The 18,963-nt window shown below is 41.8% G+C and overlaps 1 protein-coding gene across 1 annotated transcript; it reads left to right on the top strand.

Moving 5' to 3' along the window:
* The first annotated feature begins 12,432 nt into the window (after positions 1-12,432).
* On the top strand, positions 12,433-12,915 carry LOC147422925 (pentatricopeptide repeat-containing protein At3g03580-like). The gene has a single exon (XM_086500881.1). It carries the CDS (start codon positions 12,433-12,435, stop codon positions 12,913-12,915), a length of 483 nt encoding a protein of 160 aa, XP_086357007.1.
* The last annotated feature ends 6,048 nt before the right edge of the window (positions 12,916-18,963 follow it).

The following is an 18,963-nucleotide window of genomic DNA, read 5'->3' as shown; positions in this document are numbered from 1 at the left end:
CTTTTTGACCACCTTTGTAAACATGTCTGCAGGATTTTCACTTGTATGCACCTTTCCTAGCTTTAGTTGTCCCTCTTCCAAAACAGTGCGTATGAAGTGATATCTCACCTCAATGTGCTTTGTCCTTCAATGAAAGGCTGAATTCTTTGCAAGATGGATAGCTCTTTGGCTATCACTATACAAGAAACAATTGTCTTGTTTGAATCCAAGCTCTTCTAAGAATCTGTGAAGCCACAGATTTCTTTGCTTGCCTCGGTCATTGCTTCATACTCTACTTTTATGGTAGAAAGTGAGACCACTTTCTGCAGCTTTGAAGCCCAGCTTACTGTTGTGCCTCCATCCATGAAGACATAGCCAGTAGTGCTCCTTCGAGTATCTTTGTCACCTGCCATATTTGCATCAGCATACCCTTCTAAAAAAATATCAGTTCCTCCAAAATACAAAGCATTTGTTGTTGTTCCTTTTAGATACCTAAGTATCCACTTCACAGCTTGTCAGTGTTCTTTACCTGGGTTGTCCATGAACCTACTCACAACTCCCACTGCATGTGCAATATGTGGCCTTATCCAAACCATAGCATACATTAGAGAACCTATTGCTGCAGCATATGGAACTTTAAACATATAGGCTATCTCCTCTTGTGTCTTTGGACACATATCCTTCGTTAATTTAAAGTGACCAGCCAAAGGTGTAGAAACTGGTTTTGCATTTTGCATTGCAAACCTTTCTAGTACCTTCTTGATGTAATCCTCTTGAGATAGCTTTATTGTCTTCTTCGTCCTGTCCCTTTATATTTTCATACCAAGTATCCTCTTTGCAGCACCTAAATCTTTCATTGAAAAAGATTTAGACAGATCCTCTTTTAGGTCTTTAATGTCCTGCATGTTAGCACTTGCAATCAACATATCATCAACATATAACATTAGGATGATGAATTTCCCATCTCCCAAATTCTTCGTGTAGACGCACTGATCCAAGTTGCATCTTGTGAATCCATGATCCAACATCCATCGATCAAACTTCAAGTACCATTGTCTTGATGCTTGTTTTAAACCATACAAGCTCTTCTTTAATCTGCAAACCATTTTCTCCTTACCTTTTACTTCATACCCCTTTGGTTGAAGCATGTAGATTTCCTCCTCTAAGTCACCGTGAAGGAATGCCGTATTTACATCCATTTGCTCAAGGTTTAGATCCTGAGCAGCCACAAGGCTTAAGACAAGCCTGATTGAGTTCATTTTTACAACATGAGAAAATATTTCATTGAAGTCAATACCTTTCTTTTGAGAAAACCCTTTTACCACAAGCCTAGACTTGTACCTTTTCTTCCCACCTTCTTCTTCCTTCACCTTGTACACCCATTTGTTTTGAAGTGCCCACTTACCTTTAGGCAACTCAACCAACTCCCTTGTTTGGTTGCGATGTAGTGAGTCCATCTCCACTTGCATGCTCTTCGTCCATTCTTCTTTGGATTCATGTTGCATAGCTTCTTCGTATGATTTCGGCTCTCCAGAATCTAAGATCAAGAGATGGTTGAAGGAAGGAACAAACCTTTCTGGAGGTCTACTTGCTCTTGTAGATCTTCGGGGAATAGGTTGAAGCTCCTCAATTGCTTAACGTTGTTGCACATTGTCCCCGTTTGCAGTCCTTGAGTCTTCACCGTCCTCAATCTCCATGTACTCATCACCTGTTTATTTTGTTTGTTTTCTTTCCAAGTAATCTTTGTACATATTTTGTTCGTTAAAAATTACAAGATCCCTACTCCTTAAGATTTTACCATCTTCAGGATTCCATAGGCGATACCCAAAGTGACCTTCTCCATAGCCAATGAAGAAACACTTTTTGGACTTTGCATGTAGCTTTGATCTTAGGCTTCTATCTATGTGCATGACAGCCTCACACCCAAACACTTTGAGAAATGCATAATTCACCGGTTTACCTGTCCATGCCTCTTCTGGAACTCCCCCATCCAATGCTGTTGAGGGTGACCGGTTGATTAAGTACACAGACGTACTTACAGATCCCACCCAAAGCTCAAGCGGTAGGCCTGCATGTAGCCACATGCTTCGTGCTCGCTCCATGATGGTCATGTTCATCCTTTCCGAAATTTCATTTTGTTGAGGTGTCCTTGGGGTTGTCTTTTGCCTCCGAATGCCATTGCTAGCACAAAAGCTTTCAAAAGCTTGGCTGCAATATTCGCCTTCATTGTCGGATCCGAGGCATTTAACCTTGGTACCTGTTTCATTCTCCACAAAAGCTTTCCACCTTTGAAATATGGAAAATACATCGGATTTATTCTTCATGACATAAACCCATGTTTTTCTAGTCGCATCGTCTATGAATGTTACATAGTACAATGAGCCACCAAATGATGGTGTACTTGCAGGACCCCAAACATCAGAATGAACCAACTCAAGTTTTTTATTTTTATTTTTCATTTCCTCATTTTTGAAATTTTACCCTCTTTTGTTTACCATAAACTCAATCTTCACAGAACTCTAAGTCCACTTCTTTCAAACCTGGCAGAAGCTTCTTTGTTTGAAGGATTTGCATTCCTTTGGAACTCATATGCCCAAGCCGGTAGTGCCACACCGCACTGTCAACTTCTGTAGTTGTTTCACAAGCTGAAGGTTGCATGCTCATAGTACACAAGTAAAGTGTATCGACCTTTTCTCCCTTGGCAACCACCAAAGATCCCTTTGAGATCTTCCACCGTTTGTTTCCGAATCCAATGTTGTGACCTTCATCGTCCAATTGTCCTGTAGAGATCAATTTTTTCCGAAGAGAAGGAACATGCCTAAATTCTTTAAGCTTCCATTCATTTCCATTAGTAGTTTTGACAGAAATTGTACCTTTGCCGACAATCTCACAAGCTTCATCATCTCCCAAGTATACATACCCAAAATTACCTTTGGTGTAATCTTGGAAATGTTTCTTGTGTGGTGTCGCATGGAATGAAGCCCCGAAATCTACTATCCAGGAATTAGACACATTGTCTAATGAGAGAATTAGAGCATCTTGCTCTACTTTGCCTGCCACACTGGCCTCCGATGTTGGCTTGTTGTCTTGAGACTCTGTCTCCTTCTTCTTCTTGGACCAGCAATCCTTCTTGACGTGGCCCTTCTTGCCGCAGTTCCAACGTTCAAGAACTGAATTTGTGCGTGACTTGCTCCGTCTTGAGCGATCACGACCCTTTTGGTTTTTGAACCTCTCCTTAGGCCTTCCTCTTGTTTCCACTGATAGTGCAGCACTTGATGATTCTCCTGTGCTTCTCCTTCACATTTCCTCGCTTAGGAGAACACCCACAACATCATCAAACTTAAGAGTATTTGTGCCAGAGATAGAATTACTTACAGCCATCACAAGGCTGTCCCAACTATCCGATAGAGATGATAGTATAAGGAGAGCTCGCACTTCATCATCGAAATTTATTTTCATCGATCCAAGTTGACTTATGTTTGTGTTAAAGTCATTTAGGTGTTCTGCAACTGAACCATTCTCTACCACCTTTAGATTGAACAAGCGCTTCATAAGAAATACCTTATTGGATGACGATGGTTTCTCGTAGAAGTCGTCAAGTGACTTCATCAAGTCCTCCATGGTCTTCATCTCCGAAACGTTGAAGGCCATCGTTGACGCCAAGCTCAACCGGATTGTTTCCAATGCCTTTCGATCAAGGATAATCCATGCTTCATCTGCCATCGTTACGGGCTTCTTTGCAAGACCGCCTAGTGGCAAATAGAGGTCCTTCTGGTAGAGATAGTCTTCAATCTGCATCTTCCAATGTTGATAGTTTTTCCCGTTGAACTTCTCAATCTTGAGCTTCCCTTCCTCCGCCATAACTCCCACTCAATTCAATGAATCCTTTCCTTGAGATAATTTAGCTACGAGCAAACCTTGCTCTGATACCAATTGTGAGGAAATATGACGTAGCTAAATAGATATTTGAGTAGATTACTTAATGGAGAGAGAGAGAGAGAGAGAGAGAGAGAGAGAGAGAGAGTACACACGATATACGTGGTTCACCCAATGTTGGCTACGTCCACGGGAAAGCAGCCACTCAATGGCTTTAGTACTTCAAAACAAGAAGTAGTTTACAAAGGGATTATACCCTTAATAGAGCTCCCGCCTTGCTTCACTCTCACCACCTCACGCTCACCTTGTTGCATCAACTTCACACTATAAAATGTGTGTAGAAATGGCCTCCTTTTATAGGCCAAAAGGGCTGCCCTCTCTCATGAGAGGCAGCCATGTGTAGCCACCCTTATGTGGATAAGTCCAAATCGGACCCTCCAATCCGCCCATGTGTTTCCGCCCTTGAGAAGACAAGTCCGCCATTGAATTTGACCACCGGCCCCATCGGCCATTGACTTCCGACCACCGGCCACCACCGGCCATTGACTACCGGCCAGTCGACCAACCGACCGGTCGTTTTTCGACCACTTTCCGACCGTCGTCCAGTCATAATATTCCGGTGAAAATGAATATCCCGGCGAAGGCCAAAAAAAGTGATTTTTGGCCATGAAAATTTTGGTTTTCAGTTTGTCTTTATGTTTCCTTTCTGTCAGTCATCTATGAATAATTGTACAGGTTATAGACACTGCCACATAAAAAGTGGTAAGACCACCCTTTGTTGTTTGGTCGGGTTCTGGTATGTCTCACACTGTTGGTTGTTTGAGGGAAGTTCACACACACACCTATGTTATAGTCAAGGGTGGGACTTCTACTCATGGTTCCAGGTGATTGAACTCTGCCATGGTCTGTCTCGAGTCCATTGTCAGTGGTTTGGGCTTGGGGGGGGGGGGGGGGGGGGGGGGGGGGGGGGGGGGTTGTTGGGTATGCAAGCCCTTGTGCGTCTAGCCTGTGGGAAACTCCCTTATAGCATGCAGGTAAGAGTCAGTCCAAGTTTAGTGTTGCATGGCAAGTTTGTGGTCATATATTATGTAATAGACTTTAATCAAATCAATACACTAAGAGAGAATAGCGTGTAATTTTGCGTGTCTCTCTTTTCAAGCTGTTGATCTCTCTCTGTGATGCACGACATGGCTTCTCGCCAACAGCCTCCGTAGCCGCTACACCCAACAGAATTTTGTCTCTATTCTCTCGATACAATCTTAATGTTAGCAAGTGATACATAACAGATTGCTCGATCAAACTTGGTGTTATAGGAAATGGAATTCTCAAATCAGCTTGTGCTATGGTCATCAAAGTAACTAGATTCTTTGACCATCTAGGAATCATCTCATTTGAAAGCGGATATACATTTAGCAAATAATCATCAACTCTCTTCAGATGTTTTCTTGCGGTGATCCTTGATAGTGATCAGCTCTATGACGTGTGGTGCCCTTTCTAACAACCACAGTAAAGTCAAACTTTGGTAATATGTTGAACAGTCATACAATTCTTCTAGTATTATAGGGTTTGTTGACAATATAATTTAGTGCTTGGTGGTCTATGAAGAACACAAACTTATTTGTAAATAGGTAATGCATGAACTTCTTGATGTCATAGACCATTCCAAGACCTTCTCTGTCTATTGTGGTATAATTCTTTCTGTTGTGTTCAATTGCTTGCTAGCATGTGAGATGGAAAAATCCATGGTTCCCTCTCCTAGTTGTGCCAATATGCTACCAATAGTAAAATTTGAAGCATCAACATGCACACGGAAAATTTTATTCCAATATGGAGCCTTCAAGATAGGTGCTGAAGACAAATCCTAATTAAGCTTTTGAAATGACTCTTCACACTGATCAGTCCATACAAATTGAGTGATAAGGCCATAAATGGATCTTATAATTAGAACATACATGTAGATAAATCTTCAATAGTATCCACAACGTCCCATGAATACTTGAACTTTCTGGACATTGGTTAGTCTAGGCATTTTAGCAATCACTATCTATTTTTCCATATCCATAGTAGTGCCATTTTTGGAAACAATATGTCTGATAATTTTGTCTTACCTAACCATGAATACACATTTTTAGGATTTAAACAAATCCTGTATAAACGACATTTCTCAAAGACGCTCGGGAGGTGTTCAAAATCATCTACTCTTTTGGATGAATGCATGCACAAGTCATCTAAATAAATTTTTAACAAGTTTCTCATATACTCTTTGAAAGCATGGCTCATTAACCTTTGGAATTTGTTGGAGCATTGATCAACCTAAAAGGCATAACTATACATGTGAATATCCCCCATTCCATGGAAAAAATCATTTTGTGATGATCCTCTAGATCAATGACCAATTGATTGTAGGTAGAGAATCCATCCAAGAAGTTTTAAGCTTCTTTTCCAGTCATTCGCTCTAAAACACGATTACTCATAGAAAGAGGGTAATTATGTCTTACTGTTGCAAAAGCATTCACCTTCTTGAGGTAAACAAACACTCTCAATTTTGTTTTTTTCTTTGGTACCACCACAATTGGGGACACTTGTTCAGTGTGCCCTAATTCATAGATGAATTCCACCTCCTTGCATTTTCTATCTCTTCATTGATCTTTTTTGTAAATGTCTCATTATAGGTAAAGAGTCTTTGTCTACTTGGCTTAGCATTAACTTGCATGGGTGTAGTATGGTAACATATGTCAAGATCTCCTCCCTTGAGATCTTTATAAGACCATGAAAAGATGTCCTTATATTCCCTTAAGGTTTTGATGAGGATGTCCTCTTCTTCTTGAGACATGTTCGTTGCTATGTGAGCCGGTTTTGATTCTTCTCCAGGTTCCGCTAGGTAAATCTTTTTGGCATGTTCTAGGCCTTTGTAGGATTTCATTGGTTCCTTGGGTTGTCTCACGGGTTGCTCTACAATGATCCTTTGGTCCTACAAAGTGTACTTCTTATAGTGGAGTGGAGCATTCATAGATCCTTGTTTGTTACTCTCTAATTCCAATTAAGTGGTCTAGACTTTTTTCAAGGTATTTTCAGTTTTTGATATTTGGCTTTTCTTTCCGTTTTAGTCATTGTTGGTTCTTTTTCTTTTGCTTTTTTGGCTTTTTGCGGTTTTTGTTTTGTTTTAGTTTGTCGTTTTGCATTTTTTCCTTTTTTTGAGATGGGATACTTGTCCGTGATTTTGTCTTTGATGCAATCCTGTGCGTCAACCATCATTAAAAATTGTGTCTTGCCCTTGATTTATGGCATGTGTAGGTTTCTTTTTTTTTTTCCCTCTTTGTTTTTCCTTTGCCTCTATTGTCGTCTTTGATACTCATTGGAGAATTCAAAGAACTTTTTCTCTCGTCCTTGCAACAATAGTTTTGCTTTTATGTGCTCTTCTTTTGAGTTGGATTCCTTTGTGATAAGAATCTCCTCCTCTATCTCATCAGTAGCATCATAATAGTGATCACAGAAAACTTGTTGGTCATCCAATAGCACAATGGTTACATATGGATTGTCATAGCCTTCTTTGCTACACAATAAGGTTGGCATAGACTCATTGACACACACATCCATGGTAGCCAAAATTTGAGTCCATTCAGAGGGCTCACACAAGTAATTAAGAAAAGGTGCAAGTACATAATCGGCATCGTACTTCTTGATCCAAGATGCAGTCTTCTCGGGGGCAAACTGTTCTCCGAGCAAGAAAAACCGAGCGACACATCTTTCCGAGCGAAAGTATTCAAAAACTCAAAAAGGAATTCATATTTACTCAAGCTATATATTCGATGACAAAATGCAGCTGTCGTTTTTCAAGCTAGCAGTGAAGTCAACCTTGGTGGCAAAAACTCTCCCAGGCTGAAGATTTTGTTATTTCTTTAAGTGAAACGAGCACTATATGCAAAATGGAATAAATATCAAGGCATCATTGATTGAACCAACCAGATTCTCAAGGGAACAATATTATGCTTGCACTCTAGCCCCTCCTAGCCCCTGGAATAGCTCTACTTTTGTTAGTGCAGCCTGGTCAATAAACTCATGAGCTATAGAGTATAAGATGAGGACACGAAAGAACACAAAATACATGTGTTTGCATGGCACATACGTGAGGTGTTGGCTATCTCTTTTTTAGGAAGTCCTCACAAACATTGAGGAAAGTTTGCAATGGTCACCGCCTAAGTCAACAAATTTGAGTTGAACCATCAATGCTAATGTGGAAAACATGCGATGCATTTGGCACCAATATTACCTCCTGCACCAACTTTGCTTGCATGCTTCTTCCCGATTCAATCAGGTAATGGAACTCCTTGGTTAGTTTTGACCTACATCTCACTTGTTTTCCATCTCTAAACTTTGCACGAAAAGAACTAGGTTGTGGCCCATTCTGCCTTGAAGGGTGGTTTCCCATAGGTGTGCATGCATTACCACCTTGCAAAAAAAATCCATTCCTTTGAAGCATCTCAACCTCCGAAGGCAAAAGGAAAGTTCCCTCATCCAAAATCTACGTTCTAGGGGCAAGTCCAGGAGGTCCAATAATCATGTCATCAATATTCCAAGCATGAATGTTGCTACTATTGCAAAACCAGACAAATCCCTCAACAACCCCTCCAGGTTTAGGGCCTGCAGCAGCAGGATATTTCCTCCTTCCCCAAAAACACGGTGCTGGAACTCCATTTTTAATGTTGCTTGAAGTCTCATTTATAAATCTCCCACATTTGCTGTCTCACCAAGCAAAACATGGAAACATGTCGTTTTCCTGCCAGGCTCTGTTCGTCGAATTTCCCAAACTGTTCTTGGTAGCTTTTGCTTTGGCCACATCTTTGATGTCGCAAAATTGACCGACTTATTTTGCGCTCTACAATTGACTGGTGTGGTAATTGTAACAAACTCAGGTCTATGGCTATCCTCCTCGAGAGTTTCATCAGGGTCAATAAAGATAGGTCTAGTTTTGCGCACACTCTCTTCCCTTATTGAATCTCTATTCATCTCCGGGCTTGGAATTTGCATTTCAAAAACTGCCAATGATGTTGCATCTACTAGTTTTCTACCAGAGCCACTCCCAGATTGGTTGGTCATAAATCTTGCAGCAAGATCTGGCATGATTGGTCCTATAGAGTCTGTACACCCTTCAAGTAAGCATTGTAACGCACACTTTGTAAAACTACCAAAGACAAATCTACACACGTGGATTCATAAAGACCTACTAGTATGGTCGGCCGCCTCCAACGGCCTCTCTCTCTCTCTCTCTCTCTCTCTCTCTCTCTCTCTCTCTCTCTCTCTCTCTCTCTCTCTCTCTCTCTCTCTCTCTACTCTCTCTCTCTCTCTCTGCATAGCCTATCTCTTTCAGTCGGACGCTGACTTAAGAAAGACTACTCCAGGTCGCCGCCTTGATCTCTGGAGTCTGGGTAGTGCCGTGTTAGCACACGTGTGGCACAACCTTGTCTCTCCTAGTCCGTCCTAGCTGACCTAGACATACGAACACAAAGTCTGTCCTAGCTCTCTCGTCTTCCATAGCCAATTACACACAAACACCCACCCACTCACAGTACATACCTACTAGTTGTCTTCCACAAAATGGTAACTACATTAATTCCGATGGCTTTTGTTGATCATCCGCTTGTGCGAAATGCTTTTGTAATTATGATGCAATTTCTTGAAATGCTAACATGGCTCTTAATCAAACAGCAGACTCTCTGTGTTGTTATCATTTATTGTGAGTGCATTGCTTCGCTTAACTAATTAGGGTGCATTGCTCATTAATCCTTACCATTGCTTATACCCTCCCCTACCACATTTGCGCAGCAATTAGCGATCCAACTGGCGCGGCCTCGATCAACTCAATTACCCTTACTATCGCTTGCCATGCCATGCTGCAGTAGAGAGAGAGAGAGAGAGAGAGAGAGAGAGAGAGAGAGAGAGAGAGAGAGAGAGAGAGAGAGAGAGAGAGAGAGAGAGAGAGAGAGATCTCTCTCTCTCTCTCTCCGCATATCGTTGAGGACACAGCCCACTGCTCATTTATATCGAGGTGGTAGAGAGGAGGAGGTACCCGCAGCTCAAGGGTTCGTTTCCTCTCTTTGAGGGCGAAGTTAGGGCCATGCGGCAGGGCTCACTATTCTAGGGTTGCTCAACAGCGCATTGACTCCCAGCCAGCTGCACTTTCTTGTTTGCGCATTGTGGCTGCAACACACTGTGGCACTCTGTGTGCGCTCTTCGATGGACGCCACATTGGCAAGGATAGATGGATTCGAAGGGGCAGTGCCCAACGCCATGATGGCAAGGAGAGGAGGAGAGGAAGGGTAAGCATCCCGTGGCTGTAGGCATTTGCCGCCACATGGCCTAGCAGTTTGTCTTTTTAATATAGATATTAGATGTTCGAGCCGAGACAGGTGTGGCTCGCATTGAGCAAGTATAGCAGGAACGAGGAACTGGGCACGTCTCTCTCTCTCTCTCTCTCCTCTCTCTCTCTCTCTCTCTCTCTCTCTCTCTCTCTCTCTCTCTCTCTCTCCCCCCCCCCCCTAAATAACAGGTATTGAGTTCAACTCTCCTCATTGGCTAGATCTTTAGAATCTTGGGTTTTTTTTAATGTAAAGTAATTAATCTCTCTCTCTCTCTCTCTGAAGAATAGGTATTGAGTTGAACTCTCCTAGTCGGCTAGATCTTTAAGATCTCTCGGGATTTTTCAAATGTAAAGTAATTAAGGTCTCTCTCTCTCTCTCTCTCTCTCTCTCTCTCTCTCTCTCTCTCTCTCTCTCTCTCTCTCTCTCTCTCTCTCTCTCTCTCTCTCTCTCTCTCTCCCCCTCTTAAATAATTTCAACTCTCCTCATTGGCTTGATCTTTAAGGTCTCTTCTTCTTTTTCTTCTTCTCTCTCTTCTTGTGCCCTTCACAACCGGAGATATCTTGGGAGTTTCAAAATTTTTAACTCTTAGGTTATTATTCAACAAAATAGGTACGGCTCAGACAAAGTAGCATAGAGAGAGAGAGAGAGACGTGCCCAGTTCCTGGTTCCTGCTACACTTGCTCGATGCGAGCCACACCTATCTCGGCTCGACATCAACATGCGTCGCTGCTCAGCATCGACCCTACACGCCACCCAAAATGCCACCCAGACAATCAGTATCATTTCCCAAAATGCCTCCCTGTGATTTTGCTAGAAAGTATGCCGCGTCGACGCGGGATGGTTTCGAGCAAAATCTCATGCGCCTGTGAGTTTTTTGAGTTTTTGGTACAAAGCTGCAAATTTTATCTTTGATGAGTTAGATTATAGGCACTCCGTTAATGCATTAATCCTCCCTATGATTTTGCTCGAAAGTATGCCGCGTCGACGCGGGATGGTTTCGAGCAAAATCTCATGCGCCTGTGAGTTTTTTGAGTTTTTGGTGCAGAGATGCAGTTTTTGCCTTTGATGAGTTTGAGTATAGACACTGCATTAATACTTTAATCCCGAAATGCCTCCTTGTGATTTTGCTCGAAAGTATGCCGCATCGACGCAGGATGGTTTCGAGCAAAATCTCATGCGCTTGTGAGTTTTTTGAGTTTTTTGTACAAAGATGCAATTTTGTCTTTGATGAGTTTTTGCCTTTGATGAGTTTGAGTAAAGACACTGTGTTAATGCGTTAATCCCGAAATGCCTCCATGTGATTTTGCTTGAAAGTATGCCGCGTCGACGCGGGATGGTTTCAAGCAAAATCTCATGCACTTGTGAGTTTTTTGAGTTTTTGGTACAGAGATGCAGTTTTTGCCTTTGATGAGTTTGAGTATAGACACTCCGTTAATGCGTTAATCCCGTAATGCCTCCCTGTGATTTTGCTCGAAAGTATGCCGCGTCGACGCGGGATGGTTTCGAGAAAAATCTCATGCGCCTGTGAGTTTTTTGAGTTTTTTGGTACAGAGATGCAAATTTTGCCTTTGATGAGTTTTTGCCTTTGACGAGTTTGAGTAAAGACACTGTGTTAATGCATTAATCCCAAAATGCCTCCCTATGATTTTGCTCGAAAGTATGCCGCGTCGACGCGGGATGGTTTCGAGCAAAATCTCATGCGCCTGTGAGTTTTTTGAGTTTTTGGTGCAGAGATGCAGTTTTTGCCTTTGATGAGTTTGATATAGACACTGATTAATACTTTAATCCCGAAATGCCTCCTTGTGATTTTGCTCGAAAGTACGCCGCGTCGATGCGGGATGGTTTCGAGCAAAATCTCATGCGCCTGTGAGTTTTTTGAGTTTTTTGTACAAAGATGCAAATTTTTCCTTTGATGAGTTTTTGCCTTTGATGAGTTTGAGTATAGATACTGTGTTAATGCGTTAATCCCGAAATGCCTCCATGTGATTTTGCTCGAAAGTATGCCACATCGATGCAGAACGGTTTCGAGCAAAATCTCATGCGCCTGTGAGTTTTTTATGTTTTTGGTACAAAGATGTAGTTTTTGTCTTTGATGAGTTTGAGTATAGACACTGCGTTAATGCGTTAATCTGAGAGGGTTGGGCAATGCGTTAATGCAAAATCGGGGCAATGATCATATGATCAAACTGAAAACGGAATTGGCAGCAGCTTGTTGCGCATGTATGTAGAGAATGGGTTGTTAGGTCTTACTCAAGAAGTGATTTGTAGGTTCCCTGTCCAAAATTTGGCCTCTGCAGCTGTTTTATCGTCAGTACCTATGGAACATCTTTGTAAGAAACAAGCGTTTGAATATTTCAAGAAAATGCAACCTGGGTCTCTTTCTCCTGGTGCTCAGGCTTATACATCCAACCTGAAAGCTTACAGTAATGCAAGAGTCATTAATGAAGGCTTGCATGTTGAGATTGAAAGGAAAGGAATACTTGAAAAAAATGTTGTTGTTGGCAACACTCTTATGGATCTGTATACAAGAAGTGGGCAACTCACAAAAGCACGACAAGTGTTTGATGCTCTCCAGGTAAGGGATGTAGTTTCCTGGAATGTGCTGATATCAGGTTATGCGGGTCAACGACGATATGTTGAGGCACTCGAGTGTCTCAAACAGTTGCAAATTCTAGGTGTCTGCCCGGATGCTATTACCTAACTTCTCAGTCTTCAAGCATGCAGTGTGAGGTGGGAGATTTTAAAAAGGGTGGTTTAGTTCATATGGAAACTAAAAAGGAAGGCCTAGTAGGAACTGAAAATCTTTTGAAACATATGATGAGTTTGAGGATAGATGCCTAGCATTTTTCTTTGAATTTATGAGGACAATGGGGAAGAACTTGGTCTTTTGTATCTAAGAGCACTTGGCTAGTTGTCTCACATTGCTGGAAACTAGTTGAATGATAAATTAGTCATGACAACTGATTAACAGCTTTAATGCCCCAAACCATACCGCGTCAACGCGGTATAGTTTCGAGCAGAAAACCATTGAAGGTGGGTTTTCTGCTCCAAACCATGCTGCGTCGACGTGGTATAGTTTGGAGCAAAAAACTATTGACTGTATGACTTGCCAATTGTTAAATTAGTAGAATAATTGGTCAAAAATCTTTACAAAATCAAATCTTTTTGCGAATGCAGTACTTCTTCTTCTAGAGTCGGCTCTAGAAGACGTGGTCGAGGTGCATCTACACCATTCCTATTGAGGTGTCCCTAGAGAGCAGAAATAGTGAGGTGGAGTTGCAAACACTAAAAAAGACTGACTATTATCGTATGGCATCTCAGGGGCAACTCCACAGATGGAGTTCATCACTATTAAACTTCTTTGACATTGTTAGCAAGCATTTGGTTCTTTTGTTACTTTTGCATATGCTAAATGTTCTATAGATATTTCTATTATTTACTTGGGATGCGGCATATTGTGGCCATTCCTCTGCTAGCACGATCATGGGCTCAGCTTGATAGTGGAGAGGGATGCATGTATCCTTCAACTATGCATAGTCATCCACAATGGGAGCTAGATCATTGCCCATGGTGGATAGACATGGAGTAAGGATATGTTGTTCTGCGAGAGAGAGAGAGAGAGAGAGAGAGAGAGAGAGAGAGAGAGAGAGAGAGAGAGAGAGAGTGTAACATTTAATGGCCTAAAATCTTATGTGTAGCGGAAATTAGCATGAACATAGTGGGCATTTCATTAGAATAGATTCCTAATGAGAATTACAAGAGTGCTTGGGTGGAGAGAGCAACAAAAAGCATAACACCTAGTTAGATAGCATCGACAATACTTTCAAAAGAGAGATATATTAAGCTATTGACAACAGTTGAGGACCGGATTTGCATGGAGCCGGTCCCCCCTCCAAAAGGCTTTGTATTATGGTTTCTCCCATCAAGAGAGACATTGTACAATACAATTCTTTGTGTTCCTTCAAGACTAGCTAGTGCAATGAAGATGGAAGCTTCATACACCAAGCAAAACACTTAATCAAACACAACTTGAATTATCCCCGTTCTCAGACCCAAGACCTCACACACCTTCGAAGATGGTGAGAGCTAGCAGGGTATGAGAGTAGATTGAGAGGAAAAAGAAGTATCTTACGAGAAAGATGTACATCTCCTCACATAATCACTCATATTAGCATAGCTTAGCTTAGTAATTAGCTTGGTAGAGAAGATGAGCATGCATTGAAGCTTGGCTCTTGGTTGGATTTGCATCCACATGCCAAGAGAGTGTTGATGTAGGCTTCTATCTCACAAGCTTGGAGTAGGTGATGAGCTCTCCATTAAAGCTTGGGAGGAGATAGAGTATTCTTCCTTCACACATGGTCAAGTGTGAGTGTGTGTGTTTCAATGCCAAGCAAAAATCAGCCCCCCCTCTCTCTTGGGCGAGCCCTAGCTACTAAATAGGTCTGGCTTTTGCCTCATTGGACCTCCCCAGGTCAAGCCAATAGGAATTAAGCAGCATAAGTGATAGCCTTCTGACATGTGTCCCCCTTTCCCCTTTTGTGAGAGCTTCAGGTAATTAAATAATTAAACTAAACTCTCATTGGACCCCTTTGCCTCCTGGCCAATAGGAATCAGGCAAGCCATGGGGCTCCTGAATGCTCATTGGACCCCTTGGGAGACTGCCCAATAGTCTTCTAGGAGACTTAATTCTCATTGGTTTCTTTTATTAAATGTTTTTAAATTAATTAAACTAGATTTACTCTAGCTTAATTCTCATTGGTCCACTTCAAGGGTCTTCCAATAGGAATTGGGCACACCTTGTGGGCATCTGGCCTAGGGAGCTGACATGTGTCCCTCATTCCCTTTGTGTAAAGGGAGCCTGTGTGTGTGTGTGTGGCTTTCTCTCTCATCTCCTACCTTTGGGGCTCGCCCCCTCCCATGTAGGGATGTGCAAAGACTTTTAGGGCACACACTAAGCATCCAATTTTCCCTAGGGTTGACCTTTGGACACAACCTTTGAATTTTGGAACCTTAGCATTTTGGAAGTCTTAATGGGCTGAACCTTAGGGTCTTTTTGGCCCATTGTTTCACATGGCTCTTTTGCAGATGGCCCCCCTTTGGATCCCTATTTTCCCTCCTTTGGATCCCTACTGTGGCCTGGTCTGCTAGCTTAACCAATATTCTAGCTTTTTCTCCTTGGCACTTCCCCACATTAAATGATCAGTTTAATATGAGAAAATCATTTAGGAGAATTAGATATTGATTATTATGACATTACCTCTCTCTTGAAATCATAGTCGTCCTCGACTATGGTGTAGAGAAGATAAAGCATATGCATGAGTCCTTTTCTTAGCGGGTAGAAGATCCCTATGTTACCCTACGACATCATTCCATAATGGATGACTAGTCCATTTGGCACTTGAGAGCCTGAGGCTGCCGCAAGCATGTCTGCACATTAGTCCTATCAGTCTTCCATAGTAGAGTGACAAGCTCTACTTGGTGTTTGGGAGACGTCGTCTCCGCAAACTTGATCTAAGCATGCATACTACTTCATTTTTGTGCACAAATAAAGAAAAAGAGAGTCTTATAAGACAAAAAATTTTGTTCATTTTTAACATTTTGTACATTTGCTTACTCTTGGGAAGCATTGTAAGCATTGACAAGGTTTAGGTTATCCTTTAATTGTATGCCTTGCATCCATCTAGCATCTTCAAAAGGATAATTCTTAAACTTAATAAGATATCGTCAGATAGTCTTACCGCCTCTTAATACCTTGTCTTCATGTCGGAGAATGGACTCGGGCTGCAGCACCTCCTCGTGGTCCTCGATCTCCGGTGGGTCTTCAATAGTTGGTTCTTGAGGTGGCTCTCCTTTGTAAGGCTTTAAGAGGCTCACATGAAAAGCATTGTGTATGAGCCAATGATTGGGCAACTTAAGTTGATAGGCCATCTCATTGATTGGCCTAAGAATCTGGAAGGGACCATAGTACCTTTTTGCTAGTTTAGCATAGTACTTTTGGTGGCCCGTAGGATTCTTGCCCGTCGTGTGCCTTAATCGAGCCTTGGGAAACTTTAACAAGACCCAATCGTTTTCTTTAAAGGCTTGGGCTCTTCTGTGCTTGTCAGCAGCAGCCTTTTGCCTTTGCTGTGAGATAGAGATAGCATCCTTAATCTTTTGGAAAGATTCTTGTAGGTCTCGGCTATACTCATCTGCAGCGAAGATCTTCCCATGTACCTTAAGTAGCAAGGGACTTTTTGATCTTCCCTCAATTACCTCGAAAGGTGCTTTTCCTGTGGAAGTATGTACAGTGTTATTGTAAGCATACTCTACTAAAGGTAAGTACTTCTCCCATTGGGATCTTTGATCTACTTCCGTTACATAGGCTTTTAGTAGATCAAGAATGGTTAGGTTAGCTATTTCACTTTGGCCATCAGTTTGTGGATGATAGGCCGAAGAGAAGTTTAGCCTTGTTCCTAAATTCTCAAAGAGACCCTTCCAGAAATTACTGGTCATTCTAGGATCTCTATCCGACACTATGGACATTGGCAAGCCATGGTACTTGAAAATGTGTGAAATGAAGAGGGTTGCCATTTGATGGGCTTTGATAGTCTTTTTGACAGGTATAAAATGAGCTTGTTTACTGAACCTGTCTACTATCGTCCATATTCCCGTATTCCCATGGATAGACTTAGGCAATCCAAAGATAAAATCCATGGATATGCTCTCCCAAGGTGAATTAGGGATTGGCAAGGGTTGAAGCAATCCAAGTTGCTTCCCTCTATCAAATTTTGTCTTTTGACATACCACACATTTGGAAACATACTCGTGTATGTTCACTCTCATGGTAGGCCAATAGAAATATGTTTCAATTCCCTTTAGGGTAGACTGAATCCCTCTATGCCCCGCATATGGGGGAGCATGAGATTCATACATTACTTTCTCACGTAGTGAGTTAGTAACGCATAGTCTATTGCCATAGAGAAGATAACCATCTTGTAAAGTAAATGGTTCTTCTTTCTTCCCTAATGCAAGGGCTGAAATCACATCTCTAAAATCGGGATCAATAGCATACTCATCTATCATTGAAGATAGATCATTGTGAGTTGCTATGGAAACCGCATTCACTCTCGGTCGTCTTGAGAGTGCATCGGCTACTTGATTATGCTTGCCAGCAATGTGAGCAATATGAAAATGAAATTGCGAAAGGAAATTTGCCCACCTCATTTGTTTGTCGGAGAGCTTGGTCTGCGTCATGAAGTACTTAAGACTTTGGTGATCCGTTCGCAGAATGAAAGGAGTCCCCAATAAATAGTGCTTCCATGAGTCTAAGGCATGTAGAACTGCAAGGAGTTCTTTTTCGTATATGCCTAGAGCTTGCTCAACAGGGTCGAGCCTTCGACTCTCATAGCCTATGGCGTGCCCTTCTTGGAGCAAAACAGCCCCAAGGCAATCACCACAAGCATCACATTGGACCTCAAATGGTTTTGAGAGATTCGGTAGTGTAAGCACAGGTTGAGAGATAAGCTTTTCTTTAAGCTTTTCGAAAGCATTGTTCTCCTTAGCAGACCACGTATACCTAACATTTTTCTTTGTTAGGTCATGTAATGGTCCCGCAATTTGTGAGAACTTTTCTATGAAGCGTCTATAGTATGCACACATACCTATAAAGCTTCTTAGTTCATGAAGATTCCTTGGTTTAGGCCATCCTTTTATTACCTCTAACTTAGATGGATCCATTTCGATTCCATCTTGAGAGATAATGTGACCTAAATATTGAATCTCTTGCAAGAAAAATTCACTTTTCTTTCGATTAACATAAAGTTTATTCTCTCTTAAAACTTGAAATATTACCTGGAGGTGTTGCTTGTGTTCCTCCAATGAATTAGAGTAGATGATAATATCATCAAAGAACACTCCAGTGAAGGTTCGATGAGGCCTGAACAGCTTCTCCATCAAGCGGTTGAATGTGGCTGGTGCATTAGTCAAGCCAAAAGGCATGACAATGTATTCGTAAAGACCAAATGTAGTACGAAATGCGGTCTTTACAATGTCTTGATCAACTATCCTTATCTGATGATAGCCACTTTTTAGGTCAATCCTACTGAAGTAGGTCGATCCTTGTAGCTTATCAAATAGGTCTTCTACCCGTGGAACGGGAAACCTATTCTTGATAGTGATCCTATTTAGTGCTCTATAGTCGACACACATACGATATGTGCCGTCTTTCTTTTGCACTAATAGCACAGGTGAGCAAAATGGAGATGAGCTAGGCCTAACCATGCCCTTCTCAACTAACTCATGCACTTGCCGCATAATCTCCTCTTGTTGAGCTTGAGAAACTCTATAAGGAGCTTTGTTAGGCGGTGAACTTCCTGGAAGAAGTTCAATTGCATGGTCGTCATTACCTCGTTTAGGAGGTAGCTCACAAGGGATGTCGTCAATAAAGACATCTTGAAACCCCTTGAGAAAATTGGATAACTCTAATTCCTTTTGGTTGCTTTTATTTTCTTTTGCTAAAGCATTAGGTTCATTTTGAGAATCTTTAACAAAAATCATGTACACGGAAATAGAGCTCTTTATTGACTTGTTGAAAGCTGGTGTATGTACAATGGGGATGGTGTTACCCATCTCCTTAGCATCTATATACATGTCCTTTTCCCTGAACTTAAAGGAGATTCTCCTTTCAGGAAATTTAACATGGGCAGCCAGGCGGTCAAACCATGGTGCCCCTAGGATTACATCCTCATGCTTGAGAGGAGAGATAAAGAAG

This window comes from Adiantum capillus-veneris, chromosome 26 (assembly GCF_014529385.1).
Source record: "Adiantum capillus-veneris isolate H3 chromosome 26, ASM1452938v2, whole genome shotgun sequence".
Classification (NCBI taxonomy): domain Eukaryota; kingdom Viridiplantae; phylum Streptophyta; class Polypodiopsida; order Polypodiales; family Pteridaceae; genus Adiantum; species Adiantum capillus-veneris.
Note: the sequence above shows the minus strand (reverse complement) of the source record. Positions and strands in the feature narration are given on the sequence as shown.

Excerpts from the sequence above, each read along its gene's own strand:
- LOC147422925 (XM_086500881.1), top strand. The coding sequence starts at position 12,433 with ATGTATGTAGAGAATGGGTTGTTAGGTCTTACTCAAGAAGTGATTTGT.